The following is a 15,732-nucleotide window of genomic DNA, read 5'->3' as shown; positions in this document are numbered from 1 at the left end:
TCTTTCCTTGTGCATTACATTTGCAAAAGCTGTTGTGCAACCAGTTGCACAGTGGGTTGTGCAAGCATAATGTCCAACCAGCTACACAGTGGGTTGTGCAAATGTAATGCACAACTACTTGCCCAGTGGGTTGCACAAGCATAATGTGCAGTCTGTTGCATGATGGGTTTCACAATCTCTTGCACAATCACACTTGCGCAACAATAACTTTAGTTGGATTCTCCTCTTACACATAATTCAAACCTAGTTTCCATTAGCACAACATCATTTGCCCTAGTGGAATGACAGAGTTGGATATTGTTCCTGGTTTATCAGGATGTTTGAACTGGCAGACTCTTTGGTTTTATAGAAAACATTTTTTTCTATGGATTATTTATTTATTTAGCGTATGGCACACATTACCACCCCTTCATGGATCACTGCCTTGTTGTGGCGAAGGGGCTTGCGTAACTCAGTGAAGCCATAAGCTATGCCGTGCAGGGCCACCCAAGACGGACAGGTCATGGCAGAGAGTTCTGACAAAATGTGGTCCACTGCAGAAGGAAATGGCAACCCACTCCAGTATTCTTGCCAAGAAAACCCCATGGAACGTATCACAAGGCTGAGAATAGCAAGGAGAGACAAGAAGGTCTTCTTAAATGAACAATGCAAAGAAATTGAGGAAAACAACAGAATGGGAAAGACTAGAGATCTCTTCAAGAAAATTGGAGATCTCAAGGGAACGTTTTGTGCAAAGACGGGCATGATAAAGGACAAAGAAGGCAGGGACCTAACAGAAGCAGATGAGATTAAGAAGAGGTGGCAAGAATACACAGAAGAACTATACAGGAAAGATCTGAATGTCCCTGATAGCCATGATAGTGCAGTCACTGAACTTGAGCCGGACATCCTAGAGAGTGAAGTCAAGTGGGCCTTAGGAAGCATTAGTAACAACAAAGCTAGCGGAGATGACAGTATTCCAGCTGAGCTATTTAAAATCCTAAAAGATGATGCTGTTAAAGTGCTGCATTCAATATGCCAACAAATCTGGAACACTCAACAGTGGCCACAAGACTGGAAAAGGTCATTTTACATTCCAATTCCAAAGAAGGGCAACGCCAAAGAGTGTTCAAACTACCGCACAATTGCGCTCATTTCACATGCCAGCAAGGTGATGCTCAAAATCCTACAAGCTAGGCTTCAGCAGTATGCGAACCGAGAACTACCGGAAGTACAAGCTGGGTTTCGAAGAGGCAGAGGAACTAGAGATCAAATAGCCAACATTCGCTGCATCATGGGGAAAGCAAGAGAATTCCAGAAAAACGTCTATTTCTGCTTCATTGACTACGCTAAAGCCTTTGATTGTGTGGATCACAACAAACTGTGGCAAATTCTTAAAGTGATGGGAGTACCAGACCACCTTACCTGTCTCCTGAGAAACCTGTACGAGGGTCAAGAAGCAACAGTAAGAACCAGACATGGAACAACCGATTGGTTCAAAATTGGGAAAGGAGTACGACAAGGCTGCATATTGTCACCCTGCTTATTTAACTTATATGCAGAGTACATCATGAGAAATGCCGGGTTGGATGAATCAGAGGTCGGAATTAAGATTGCTGGGAGAATTATCAACAACCTCCGATATGCAGACGATACCACCCTAATGGCAGAAAGCGAAGAGGATCTCAAGAGCCTCTTGTTGAGGGTGAAAGAGGAGAGTGCAAAAGCTGGTTTGAAACTCAACATTAAAAAAACGAAGATCATGGCATCTGGCCCCATCACTTCCTGGCATATAGAAGGGGAAGAAATGGAAGCAGTGACAGATTTTACTTTCTTGGGCTCCAAGATCACCGCAGACGGTGACTGTAGCCATGAAATTAAAAGACGCTTGCTCCTTGGGAGGAAAGCTATGGCAAACCTAGACAGCATAGTAAGAAGCAGAGACATCACCTTGCTGACAAAGGTCCATCTAATCAAAGCTATGGTTTTCCCAGTAGTAATGTATGGCTGTGAGAGCTGGACTATAAGGAAGGCTGAGCGCCGAAGAATTGATGCTTTCGAACTGTGGTGCTGGAGAAGACTCTTACGAGTGCCCTGGACTGCAAGGAGGTCAAATCAGTCCATCCTAAAGGAAATCAACCCTGAGTGCTCATTGGAAGGACAGATAATGAAGCTGAAGCTCCAATATTTTGGCCACCTAATGCGAAGAGAAAACTCCCTGGAAAAGACCCTGATGCTGGGAAAGACTGAAGGCAAAAGGAGAAGGGGACGGCAGAGGATGAGATGGCTAGATAGCATCACGGATGCAATGAATATGAACTTGAGCATGCTCCGGGAGAGAGCGCAGGACAGGAAGGCCTGGCGTGCTATGGTCCATGGGGTCACGAAGAGTCGGACACGACTGAACGACTGAACAACAACAACAACACATTACCAGGGAGTCTACAATGTTTTTACATGGTAGATATTCTGGCACCGGTAGTTGTTAGTCTTTGTTGCACTGATGCACCTCAAGAGGGCGAGCTAGCTTTGCATCAGCTGGCCAGCAGCGTTCTTAGGGAAGTCGGCTCATCTGGGCTTTTTCTCCACCGCTCCTCCACTGGTCGTGTCCAGGCAGATCCAGCGCCGGTTCCTGCTCCCCACATAGAGTGCTGCCAGTGTTTCCCCCCACTGAAATGGGGGTACCTATTTATCTACTTGCAGATGGTATGCTTTCCTCCTGCCCACTGTTACGTGGGCAGGAGCTAGGGATGAAATGACGGGAGCTCACTTCCGTCACACGGAGCTGGGCTCGAACCGTTGCAGTGTCAACCATTTCTGGCTGACAAACTCCAGCGTCATTACGCCCCTGCATCCCCTTTTTTTCCTATGGAAATAAGATTTAAAAAAAATTGAATCGTGTACATCTGTGTATTTCTAGCACTCTTAACACATAGGATCTTTTCTATGGAAATAAGATCCTATGTGTTAAGAGTGCTAGAAATACACAGATGTACATGATTCAAAATGGAGTAACTGATCTTTTGCAGATGCCAATATATAAACACCTGCTGCAGGAAATAAGATGGAACCTAAAGCTTATCAGCAACATATGGAGGGTTTACATTGCTAACAATTCCAGTATGTTTCATTAATAATTTAAAAAAGTCAATTAATTCAGCAAGCTGAAATTTTCATGCCTCATAAGCCATGCACCACACAACCTTTAAAGCAATGTTTCAGCTGGCTCCAATACAACTAATTACTAGCAGCAAAAATGTATTTCCTAAAAAGAAATAATGTCTTCTTTGATAGGGAGTTGTTTATCTGTATAGAGCAATGGAGTGGGCATCACACCACTTGATTTCAGGCAGGAGCATTTAAAAAAGTGTCATAAGACAATAGAAAACTAATTGGGAGAAATGTGGACTAGAAAGTGTTGACCTTACACAATTTTGCAACTAGTTAATGTGATGCCTTGCCCTAGTTCAGGGGGGCCTATCACTCTGACTCTGAATCTGAAGGGGACACTGCAGAATCAGGCCCAGCCATGGGAAGCCAGGAGCCTGAGAACTTAGTTCTACCAGACCTCCCACTGGCTTGCCAGCCAAGAGGGAGGATGATGCAGGACGCTAATACAGCCTATCTATCTCCACAGCCGGGAGACCTGACCTTGATGGAGGCCCCGGCAATTCAACCAGGGGAGCCTTCCATGAGAACAGGGCAGCAGAACGAGGTCTCTCTGGGAGAGGGTGGTTCAGGGGTACCTCCATTACTGCATCATCAATTAATGAAGGCTGAGCAGAGGTGTCCTGTGAGACACAGCAATTATCTAAGAGACAGGTTTCCCTGTCAGGATCGAATGTCCAATACTCTTTAGTGATCTTTAGTGACCATTTCCCTGTATTTAAGCCAGAGCCTTTAGCAGTAGTCATAGACTTTGCTAGAAACAACACTTGGATAACCTGCAAAGCTTGGTCTTGGACTCTCTGAACTTACTGGGATTCATTCTGCCAGCTTGATCCAGGGCTGCTTGGGGGTTTCTTTTGATGATCATGAACTGAACTGGGTCTACGTCTTTTATTCTGAACTGTTATCGGTGGATCTCTATTGGGGCTGTAAAGGCATAACCCAATTTACTGGAATTATGGCAATAAAAGGCTTGTCTGTGAATTGAGCCTCATTTCTGGGAAGTCAGGTCCTGACAGTTAAAAAGCTGCCTTTCAAAATAACAATTAATGGGTTTTTTCAAGCTAAAGGGGGTTTCTACAAGAGTTTATCCTGCACTGAGTGATGATCCATAAGTTTTTAATGACCTGAACGAAGGGCTCAGGAGCCCTGGGTTGTATAAAATAAATACATACCTTTATCTCTGTTAATATCTTTGGGTGATATCGGGCTAGTTGCCCTCTGCCGATGGAAAGCTTCTGTCAGCGAAATGGGGAGGTGTATGATTTTCAATGATTCCCCCTCCCTCAACAGCTCCCCCAAAATCTGCTCTGGAGGGCTGGGAGATTGTTTAGAGCAGGTCAGGGGGCTGGGGGGGGGGTGCAAGGGGAAGGGAAAGAACTGAAAATCATGGAAGCCTTTCATCAGCAAATGAAAACTAGTTACATTCTGCCATTTATCTTTGTTTATTGGCCTGCCTAGGTTCTCAAGGCTTGTGTGAATCAGTCTCAAAATACTAGCTCCAGTATGTTTCAGTTGTTATGTTGGGCACATATATGTTAATGTTAATTCTGCACACTTTACATGAGGCTTTATTTTAAAAAATGATTTCAACATAAGGATAACTCAGGGATATCATACAAAACCCCTCCAATTTTAAATCTGAATCTCTTACATTGAATAACATTTTAAAACAAGTCTTAATTTAAGTATATTAAAATCAGCAAAAGGACAGTGCTACTTACATAGGCATCCCTGCCATTAGAGAACAAAAAGCTGCAATTAGAGAAATCAACCTCAGCCACATACTGCTTGTACTTTTAAATGTAATAATAACTGATATTCATTAGACTTGAGCTACACAATCTCAAATGTTTTCCAAAAGCTATTAATAATTAACTGTGGCTATGAAGGAACATATCACCTGGGAGTAAATCACAGAAAATACATAATCTAAACCAGGTCTAGGCAACCTTTTTTGGGCCGTGGGCACATTTGGCAATTTGTAAAACTGTCTTGGGCACCATCACAAAATAGCTGTCATGGGAAGCATGGCAAAGGACAAGTAACCTGTCCAAAAGACTTGATACAAGGCAGAGGTGGGGTTTGAGCCCCAACATATTAAACGACGGCTTTAAACCCAGTTTTCAGCACCAACAGAAGCCTATTTCACAGCAATCCTAGCTGCCGGTAAGAAAATGTGTTAATATTTTTTTAAAAAACTGGAAGGGGTGAAGCAACTTGGCAAGTACAAAGAAAAGTGTCCAGAGGCGCATTGGTGCCCACAGGCACAAGGTTGCTGACCCCGATCTAAACAAACTGATTTACATTACTATTAGTAATACAACTGGAAATATTACTAACAGTAAAGCTTCAACTGACCACAAGAAGAGTGCAAGTAGTAAAGAATTTAAAATAATCCAAGTTTCAACTTAGTCTTAGAAATAAAACCTAGATTAAATATTTTAATTAATAAAGCCTAGTAGACTAGGTGAGACTATGATTAGAATTTCCTAAATGAATGTCTCTATTTTGGTCCATACACTGGCAACATGAATGGGGATATGAAGAGGAACAATATGAGTAACAATAATAGTGAAGAGTACAGTTAAAAGTACATTGTTAAAATGTGTTGTGCCAAGAATTTAATGTGTAACTGCTATTGTAAATAAGATACTGACAGCAGCTTATACATTTTTGTAAAAACTGTTCGTAGCATTTTATATATCAGACTTAACATATTCTTGGTATGAGCTTCAAAAATAACAAATGAATGACTGATAACGAATATTATACAGTATTAAAAAAACCACATAGTGGGGCTGTTCAGATGACATGACAGCCCACCCTAGGTTATTTGACCTGTGGTGAGGCTGCCGTAGATGCGGACATGATTTTGAATATGCAACCCCCACTCAGGGGTTGTCATGTTGTGTGAACCAGTGATCATGAATTATGCAAGGGTTAAAGAAGAACTCTTGCATAACCCGTGGTCTGTTTTAAGATTATGCAAGGCTTGTTTAACCCTCATACAGCCCACATTCACCAGGTTCACACAACACAACCCCCAAGGGGGGGGGGTGCATATTCAAACTGGCTCCCATGGGAGCCATGGTGTGTCATCCAAACCCGGTCATTAAGTGTTATTAGCATGTGAATTGATGGAGAGAGATTATCATAAACTACGCCTTGGATACAACATTATGCGAGCAGAAGTCCACTTGTGCAATGGGACTGTTGCTTGAACAATAGAACTTCTCTATTGTTCAATAGAGTTCAATAGAACTTCTCCATCCTATCCTCCATCCTGCAGTCCCCCATGTGCCCCACAATTTCTTTCCCCAAACCTTTCAGCAGATTTGAGTGGCATACCAGGGGGTGCAGGGAGGAGGGGAAATGCCTTCTGCCAGTAGATTCCCTCCCTCTGGGGGAATGACACCATTGGATCCAAGGTTATCACTTTGTATGGTAAAAATAAACACATTTACAGCAAACATTTAAGTGATTTAATGAAGTTTTCATCAACAGAACATGAACATAAGACATAATGCAGGATTGTGACATGCATGAACTCACAAAAACGTGATATATACAAACCAACTTATTCTCAGTTGAGCAGTCACGAACATTAGCAAGTTTCCACTTGCACCACAGTAATGATTTATGTTTACAGACTGGCCATGGTAAGATTTAAATTGGTCCCTGAAAACTGGCCCCTGAATAAAATATAATTTCAATGGAAATATGTTTGTATACTATTTCAATGTAATATTTGGTCAATAGCTTCAGTCTGATTATTGCCAATAATGTTTCAAATACAAAGGGAGAAAACCCCTAAATCTAAATAAATTTTCACAAAACAGAGGATCAGCTCTCTTAAATCCAGGCAGTATGTATTATTTAATGAGGTCCATGGATTGGCATATAAAATATGCATTTCACTGAAAAATGAATGATGATAGGACATTTATACAGACTGATAATGAAATTATCCATAGTAATAAACCTACCAGTGTTTGCTGCATTGACTGTTTGCAGTGCCTCTGTTGATAATTTCTGAGACGCCTGTACACCATCTGTCTTCTCCAGTAAGTTGTTTTGTTGATGTTGCTGTTGTTCGCTCTCTTCAGCAACAAATGCAATTACACCTAAAATAAATAGTTACCAGATGCTCTATTAACCAAGGCATTAGTTTTGTAAGATGGACTGCTACCCTCATGCCAGTGTTCATACAGCAATGCATATCAGACACAATCCAAATTTTTAATTCTTATTGAATTTTGATTTTAGGTATATTATTTTGGAGAACTCAGAAAGAAAGAATATTGTTTCAAAGATGCTTGGTTTTAAAAAAAAGTCATACAGAAAATGTTTGGAATTGGGGCCTCCTAAAAAAGATTATGGCTGATTTTATTTTTTTTTTTAGATTTAATGACCACATTCCATTCAATTTTTAAAGACGGGGGGGCAGGGGGGCATTCTGGCCCAGTACCCAAGTGTAAACACAATGCTACTAATCTCTTAAACATGGCTATAAGTTTGGAAATGGGCTGTGGGCTAGCAGATTACCTGCCCCTTCCTTCCATTGTTAACTATGGCTCAGTGTTTCATCTGCATTGATGCTAACCATGGTTCATGCTAACTAGAGTTCCCATCTTGGTAGTATTTTTTTCTTGTTGTAAGGCTTTTCATGAATTCTAGGAAAGACTGTTCCATTTCCCCTTTGTAATAAATAGAGAAATGACTAATGAATACGTTACCTTTTGAAAATCTCATCCTGAAATTTAAAAAGATGAAATGAACACTGATATCCCTGTCTGGAGCAGGAAAGTATATAAATGGACTATAAAGACTCACTTTTACATGAAAGCAGGATTACAGCTAAAAATCAGTTGCAGCAGATAAGCATGGAATGTTTCCAAAGGGATTTTTAAGCATCCAATGAAATTGAATATTATTCCCTTTTCCCGCAAAAAACAGTAACGTAAGAAGTTAGAAAAAGTGAGGAATGTAATTTTATATCTGTAATCTCATGTCTAGCAAAGTAAAAGACAACAAAATATAGAGAGGAAACTACATTCATATTGCTTAGACCAGCCACATTTAGCCAAAATACATAAAATCTGCATATTGCTCAATAATTTAAAATGCAAGCTATGCGCAGTAATGAATAAGAATGATGAATAAAATAGCAAGACAAAAATATACAAATTATGAATCTATTTTAATATGATTTACTTGGGGTTAAAAGTCATGCTGAACCACAGTATGGCCTCAGGAGTCTCATAACCTGAAAATACTATCTCCTCCTCTGCCTGTATAAAAGAATAGGTTGTATCTAACAGTGTTGTTCAGCTAGAACAAAACTTCTACTACTTGCGGAAACCCTGTTTTCATCCTTGAGCAAATATCAAATCCAATATTTTGATTCCACTTGTGCAAGCCATTTCACAAGTGGCTGCACAAGTCACTACAATTTCATTAGGTCATATTTGAAAGATTTCCTACAATGTCAGAGTGAGATGGCAAGCCCAGTAGAATGTTACAGTTGGAACTACCAAATCTGAATTTTGTTATGTCCAATATTGTGGCAGAGCAGGTTCCATCCAATGTCATGCCCTTCAATTCCCAGCTCTTGCTCCTCTGCAGCCCACCGCATGCTCCCCATATCTGCTCCAGAGGATCCACAACCCCCTTGAGCAGAACTGGGGGAGCACAGGAGCCCTAAGGGAAGGGGGAATCTAATCCACTAGTGGCCTCTGTTCTGCTGATGCACAGCCAGAAGTGGCTGCAACCCATAATAGCGAATTACTGGAAAGATGAGAAGGTTGACCTAAAAGGCTATCTGAAATGTAAGGGAAATTAAGGATATTCTTGGGAAAGACCTTGGAAGAAAGCGGCCCTTATACAAAATTTAAAAGCTATGATGTAGCGCTATAAAATATCTGAGGGGAGCAGATATAGCTTGGTGAGGACTGTCAGTTTTGTTCAAAACTATTTATTATTCATTCATTCAATTTATGAGTCGCCCTATAGCCAAAGCTCTCAGGGTGACATATATAATAAAAACAAAGAAATATAATCCAATGAATGATAAAAGACATTAAAAGAATTTAAAGCAGCAACAATAATTTTAAATGGTTTTAAAAACAGAGATAAATATCAAAGCAGCTAAAACATGGGAAAATATTTTAAAATGCAACTTTAAAATATTATTAAAAATAAAACAAGTATGTATTTATTTATTGCATCTTTAACCTGCCTTTTGGCCAAAAAGGTTTCCAAGGCAGCTTCAAAGATAAGAAAGAAGACAGTCCCTGCCCACAGGCTTATAATCTAAAAGAGATGACGCAAAAATAAAGGGGATTGGGAGGGAGGAGGAAAAAGCAAATTCAGGCACTAGATTCTTAGTTGCGAAGTTCAGCAAGTCATGGGCACAGTGGAAGGGCTGCTGCTTTCTCTCTATCTGACAGCCTCAGCAGTGACACCTGGTAGCAGGAGGGAGGGGGACTCTCAGCTGCAGTTGTAACCAGGCATGATGGAGGAGTGCCTGACTGCTGCTTCCTCTCCCTGTTGATGCAGCAGAGACAGTAGCAGTTTTTCTAAAAAAATTAAGGCCTGCAATAATAATCAACGAAATAGGCACCAGGTGGATCTCTCTAGGGAAGGCATTCCACAGTTTGGGGGCCACCACTGAAAAGGCCTGTTCACGACTAGCCACCACCAAATCTCAGGATGTGGGTGCATGTGGAGCAGGGCCTCAGATGATGATCTTGGGGCACAGGAACAACTGGAAAGAGGTGGTCCTTTAATTACTGTAACCCCAAGCCATGAAGGGCCCTTCAACACCTTGTATTCAACACCTTGAATTTGGCCCAGAAACCAACTGTTTGTTGCCTGTTGTTTGAGACATGGCTTGCCTCTCTGGCTGTGAGAAATGCTATAGCAAAAACAGGGGGCTGTCTTCACAAGTGATTTAGTGTGAAGTTAGCAGAAGTCATCAATCCGCTGCTAACCAGCCACTTCCCTCTTGAAAAGCTGCATTTTCCGAAACTCCCTTTGTGCCAACTTTTTTTTTTTTTTTTTTACTAAAAGCGGCTCCCCGATGGTTTTGCCACAGTGTGCCATGCCCCCCCCCCCGCATTAAATCTTGGGCATGCCTCTGTGACCTGGCAGTGACGTGGTCAAGGGGGTGGGATAGCCCATTTCTTCTTCTTTCCCCAATGGCAGTAGTTTTTCCCAGGAGCGCAGCAATCACCCCTCACATTACCACAGCAGTGAGGACACTCAGTTAACTTAGGTAGCCTGCTTTTAAACTTTAACAGATTCCCCCTCCTTCTGTGCATGTAAGAAATAAATCTCGCTCCCCTGCAGTAGAAGGATTAAAGGCTAACTTTAGTCACTCGCCCTAAAGTGCTCTTTTGCTTCTCCAATGCTGTCTTAAACCCCTATTGCGACGCTGTGCTTCTTGGATGTTCTGTAGTTTCTCTGATGTAAAGTCATTTCTCTGTTATTATATAAAATCCCTTCTCTGTTTTATTGCAGTAACAGTCTTTCAGGTTTACGGGAGCTTCTCAGTGCAAGCAGGGAGAAGGAGAAATGGGGGGTTGGAAGGGGGGGTTGGAAGCAATAGGCAAAAGTGTACACATGGGGGAAAATGTGGTGGGAGCAATAACTCCGCAGCAGATTGCTGGGATGAGGTGAAATTGGGGTGGGGGTCTCAGGAGACTTCAGATGCTGCACTGGAGAACTGGGGATTTTGGTTTCTTCAAGGAAATCTGCACATATGGGGAAAATTAGTTGCTTTCCATTCATAATATATTAGCAGCAGGGAGCGTGGACAGGGTCAGGAAACAAGCCTCTCTCATTGGTTGAGCAGCCCCTGCCCAGTTGATGACGTTCAGTTCTTTCCCCTCACCCCGCCACGAGGTATGTTCCTTTCAAGCACTGAAAACCAGATTTTAAAGGTACGCTACGCTTGGCTTATCTTGTTTTGTGTGTCCCTGATGGACCAAAGGCGATTCCATGAAAATCTGGGTAATATTCCAACACGCTTCTCATTCTGCTGTTGTGAAGATCCCCCTCACCCCGAAGAGAAAGCTTTAACTATGAACATGGCCCCCTCATGAAGATGAACCGTTTTAGCCAAAGCCAAATGACACAAGCCTAATTCAACATTTTGAAGGTAACATTCCAGGGTAGATAGTGAAACAAAGACCTGAACTGAAGAGGTTTCCCTGAAACCAGGAAAGTGACACTTCAACTTGCCTTTGGATTAGAAGCAATTTAGGTTGAAACTACATTTTGAAGTGGAATGTTATGCAATGTGGATTGTTGAGAAGGACAGCTATACAGGAAATAAGCTTTTCTAACTGATGCTTTGGAAAAACAGAAGTCAGACATCAGGTAATTTCACGGTTAGTTTGCCTTGTGGAATCTTGTTACTTATAATGTGGAATATCATATTTATAACGAAGTGCTAGGTTAAAACTAAAACATACCTTTAAATTCTCCACGTTTCCATGGAGATATACTGAGAGTATAAGCAGTTGTGTCATCAGGTTCTACAGTGAGAGTTGGGTCACCACTGACTATTAGAAGATCTGAAGACACCTAATACAACAAAAGAAGAAAAAAGCCAAACAAACTCAAATGCAGCAACACAGTGAAGATAATGTAGTGAATGTAGCTCTTAAAATGAGCTCAAGCACAAATATTACTACACTTCTCTTAATCTTTCCTACAGTGGTTAATTGACTATACAATGAAGGGAACCTGTTCTGCTGTGCCCTTTCAAATGAATCAGAGTTAAATTTTGGTACTATTAATCAAATTACGGTACATTAACTCCTTGAAATGCTCCTTCTGATCAACATCCTGCAAGTAAGGGTTGCAAAATCAGGACTTCTCCATTGTGAAAAGTTCATTAGGTCATTCAGTAAGTATAAAGAACAAGATGTACTAACACAATTTTAAGAAGTGTCTTATTCATGTTGGTATCTTACAAATGATTGTAATTAACATTTTACATTGACGAGAGGCGATCTGCAGAGTGGTACTTCAGATATCTACTGTTTCCACTATATACTTCACCTTATTACTCCTAACAGGGACATCAACTCAGTCCAATCCTATACAATATTAAAGCCTGCTTTCAGACAGAATCAATTGTTTGCATAATCTACAGAGATAAAATCATGAAAATGTACCCAAATCTAAATGAGTTCACTAACTGGCACTGAGGTTTGTTTTCTAGTATTAAATATTCTAGGATTTATTCCAGTAGAAGAATTTTACCACATATATAGGACAATTAAACATAACAAATCCATAAAAACACTGTTTAGCATCTGATTACTTGGGATTGTCTTACTTTCCCTCAAACTAGATAAATGCATGATAATGTAAACATGATACTATAGGCTGATTTTGTTTTAGAAATAAAACTGTTGACTTTACAGTACATCTCATTCTTCACAACAGCCTTCTATCAAAATATAGTATATCATTCATTGAAATGAATAATTCTATAGACTGATACAATTTGTACTAGAAGAGAACCGATTATGTTAGAACCCAATTAATCTGAAGCTTGACCATTCAAATGTACTACATGTCCATCTATAAACGGCATTTTCCACAGAGGTAGTAACATTAGTCTGTTGCAGCAAAAGCTACGAAGAGTTTTGTGCACCTTAAAAACTAGGAAATTTATTTTGACATAACCTTTTGTAGGCCAGAGCTCACTTCATCATATGATTGAAGTGGTCACCTAAGTGGGTAGGTATATTTAAGCTGACTACTGAGAAAAGAAAAAGATGTTTATTTGGTTTTTGTTTTTCAAAGTGAAACCTTTTGAAATATTTGTGTTATAATCTGTCTTTTCTTAAAAGATAAGCATGTTAAATATTGCCACATGTTTAGAGTGTTGGACTGGGACTCGGGAGAACTGGGCTCTAGTCCTAATTTGAAGCTCACTGGGTGACTTTGAGCCAGTCAGCCTAACCTACCTCACAGGATTGTTGTGAGGGTAAAATGGAGAGGAGGAGGAGGAGGAGGAGGAAATAAAATACTTTCTAAAAATTCCATTGGACTTAATTCAGCCACAGGTGTCAGAATGGCAACCTCTTCATCAAAGCAGCCATGATACCAAGGCAAATCTAGCTAGACAGTATGCGATTTAGTAGATGGAAAAAGGGCTAGAGACTGAAAAAAACAAAATAAAATGCAAGAATCAGGTTCTAGAGCAGTAACTACCCAGGAATGGGGACAAAGCTCATCCATTGCCCTCCTGCAGTATTAAGGCTCCATTGTGTTTAATATCAGCATTATGAGTAACTCAGTCATTAGACAGCCTGAATATTTATGCATATCTCCTCTACTTTTCACCCATCCATTGACAGGAGGAGAAACTAAAGCCTGCTTCTTCCAGCAGGAAGCAATAAGGAAAGCAGCCAAATTCTCTCAGGCTCAGCCAAGAGCAGCTGTTGACAACAGGGAACCTTCTCCTCATCATAGACATCAGCTGTGCACAGAGACAGAGACAAATTTGCTTCAGGAAATGTAAAAATACTTAGCATTTTCTATTATGCATACTGTTTTACAATGTTTTCTGAAACATTTGAAACTACAATCCAACTAAAATATTCTCTGAACTGATTTCTTTCAGGATGTGTATATTATCATCATCAGATTGAATGGGAAAAAATCATTTAACTGACTTTGGCTAAATGATTAACGTCTAAAAGAATAAGTAACTCTTCTAGCCAAACGTCATAACCACTTCTAAACACTGGTTTAGCAAACTGTGTGCTAGATCAGATACAGAAGTGATGCAGTCCCTATGCATTACCTTTATCAAGCAAAAGCTACTTGAAAACCGCTATGTGAAGCACTCTCAATGATGCAAAAAAACAATGTAACAAGCTATGTTATGACAGCAACATGGAGAAGACACCATTCAGAGGCAGTAGACAACATGTGGACAACCCTTTGGACAAGACGGATTGAAGGAAAAGGTCAAAGTCGGACAAATGATGGACAAGACAAGGCGTGGCAGAAAAATGCCGACTGACAATGAATAGTGAGGGTGGACTAGAGGAGAGTCAAGTGGCAGTAGAGGTAAAGGCGAGGTAATAGGTGGCTTTTTGATCGGGGGCAGAGGAGAAGGACATATTAGCAATATAAAGAATAGAAGGAGAAAGGCTGTTCCAGGCATACAGAGTAAGCATAGAGGAAGGCATATAGAGACAGAAGTAGAGAAGAGGCTGATAGTAGCTTAAATTGTATGGAGTGCAGAGACCAGGGCTGTTTCACAACCTTTTTTCAATACCAGAGCTCAGCCTTGGTACATGTTAAGTAATAATAATTTTCCCAAAGTCACCTCAGGCACCACACAGAATTAGTTTTAGAGGGCCAAACTTTACTCCAGCAGAGAATCCCACAAGTTCAAGTGCTAAGAACCACAGGGTCCCTGGATAGACATCCAGGAAGCAGACAGAAAAGAAATCTAGAAGACAAGGGATTAAGAACACTCCAAAGCCCCCTTCATGCAGATAAGGTGCTAAGTGATCAAAAGGCTGCAGGACTGTACTGTGAGGCTCACTCCCAGGGTCACACAGCTTCCTTGCCCTTGACAACACAGGGCTCCTGAATGCATACAGGCGCATGCTCATAGGCAGCACACTGCAGATCCTCTTGCCTAAACCATAGATGTCAGGGGTTGGGCAAGGAACCTGCACAATCTCAGTAGCACATCTCTGGTTCTCCTTGATCCCATGAAGGGGCTCAAGAACCTTGGGAATCTAGCTGGCATAATCAAGAGCTTAAGTAAGTCTACAAGACTTGACAAGAAAGAACAAGACTACGGTAAAAGGGATGCTGGGGCAAAAGGATGCTGCATCCCCTCTCTTGATACTGATGGTTTTAGAGCTTAGCTACATGTTACACACAGCATGTGAGCAGTAGCCATGTGAAGCCAAGCTCTCCCTGTTGAGAATTCTGAAAGCTTCCCTGAAACAGGTAGAGAAAGCTAGAGGAAATCATAAGCAAACCCACAAGGAAATAGGAGCTGTAGGCTGTCTTTCTTCCTTCATTGTTCTCCATTATCCATGATCTTTCCACTTAGTTTAGGACTGAGTTGAAATCCACCCCCCCCCGCATGCACACACACACACACACGCACGGACGCACGCACGCACACACACTTCACCACTCCATTTGGAGGTGGGGAAATAATGGGCCATTTGGCCAATTTTCAGGGAGGATTTGGGTGTGGGGGAAGTGAAATTCACCATGTGTCATGTTAGCCAACTTTAACCCCTTTTTCAAGTCCAGAGGAGAACATGGACAGGGAGGACACATCTTTCAAGGAGTCACTGTCCCCCATTCCAGGTCCTTCCAGGGCAGAGCACATTGCTTTGCCAGATTCTTCAGATTCGGAAGACTCACTCCCTGTGCAGCCCGTGTCACCCGCATGCTGTAAGATCCAACTGCAAAACAAGGGTGCAGAAAAATGCAATGGCCTTTTAAGGGCACAGACAGCCCCGCCAAGTGGAAGGTCAACAGCCAATGGCCAGCCTTCATAAGGCCTTTGCACCTTGCTGC

General features: G+C 41.4%; 1 protein-coding gene across 1 annotated transcript in view; it reads right to left on the bottom strand.

The window, feature by feature from the left end:
• The window catches only part of CFAP47 (cilia and flagella associated protein 47), a 410,934-nt gene that overhangs the window by 202,812 nt on the left and 192,390 nt on the right, over positions 1–15,732 (bottom strand). The window contains exons 49-50 of the mRNA XM_084843965.1: positions 11,628–11,739; positions 7,137–7,274 (exon numbers count right to left, since the gene is read on the bottom strand). Coding sequence (XP_084700091.1) covers positions 7,137–7,274; positions 11,628–11,739 — 250 coding nt within the window. The remainder of the gene's footprint in view (positions 1–7,136; positions 7,275–11,627; positions 11,740–15,732) is intronic.

The sequence above is a fragment of the Heloderma suspectum genome, chromosome 3 (genome assembly GCF_057233095.1).
Source record: "Heloderma suspectum isolate Gila_16-S chromosome 3, 16-S_ref, whole genome shotgun sequence".
Taxonomy (NCBI): domain Eukaryota; kingdom Metazoa; phylum Chordata; class Lepidosauria; order Squamata; family Helodermatidae; genus Heloderma; species Heloderma suspectum.
The sequence above is the reverse complement of the archived record's forward strand: the minus strand, read 5'-3'. Positions and strand labels throughout refer to the sequence as shown.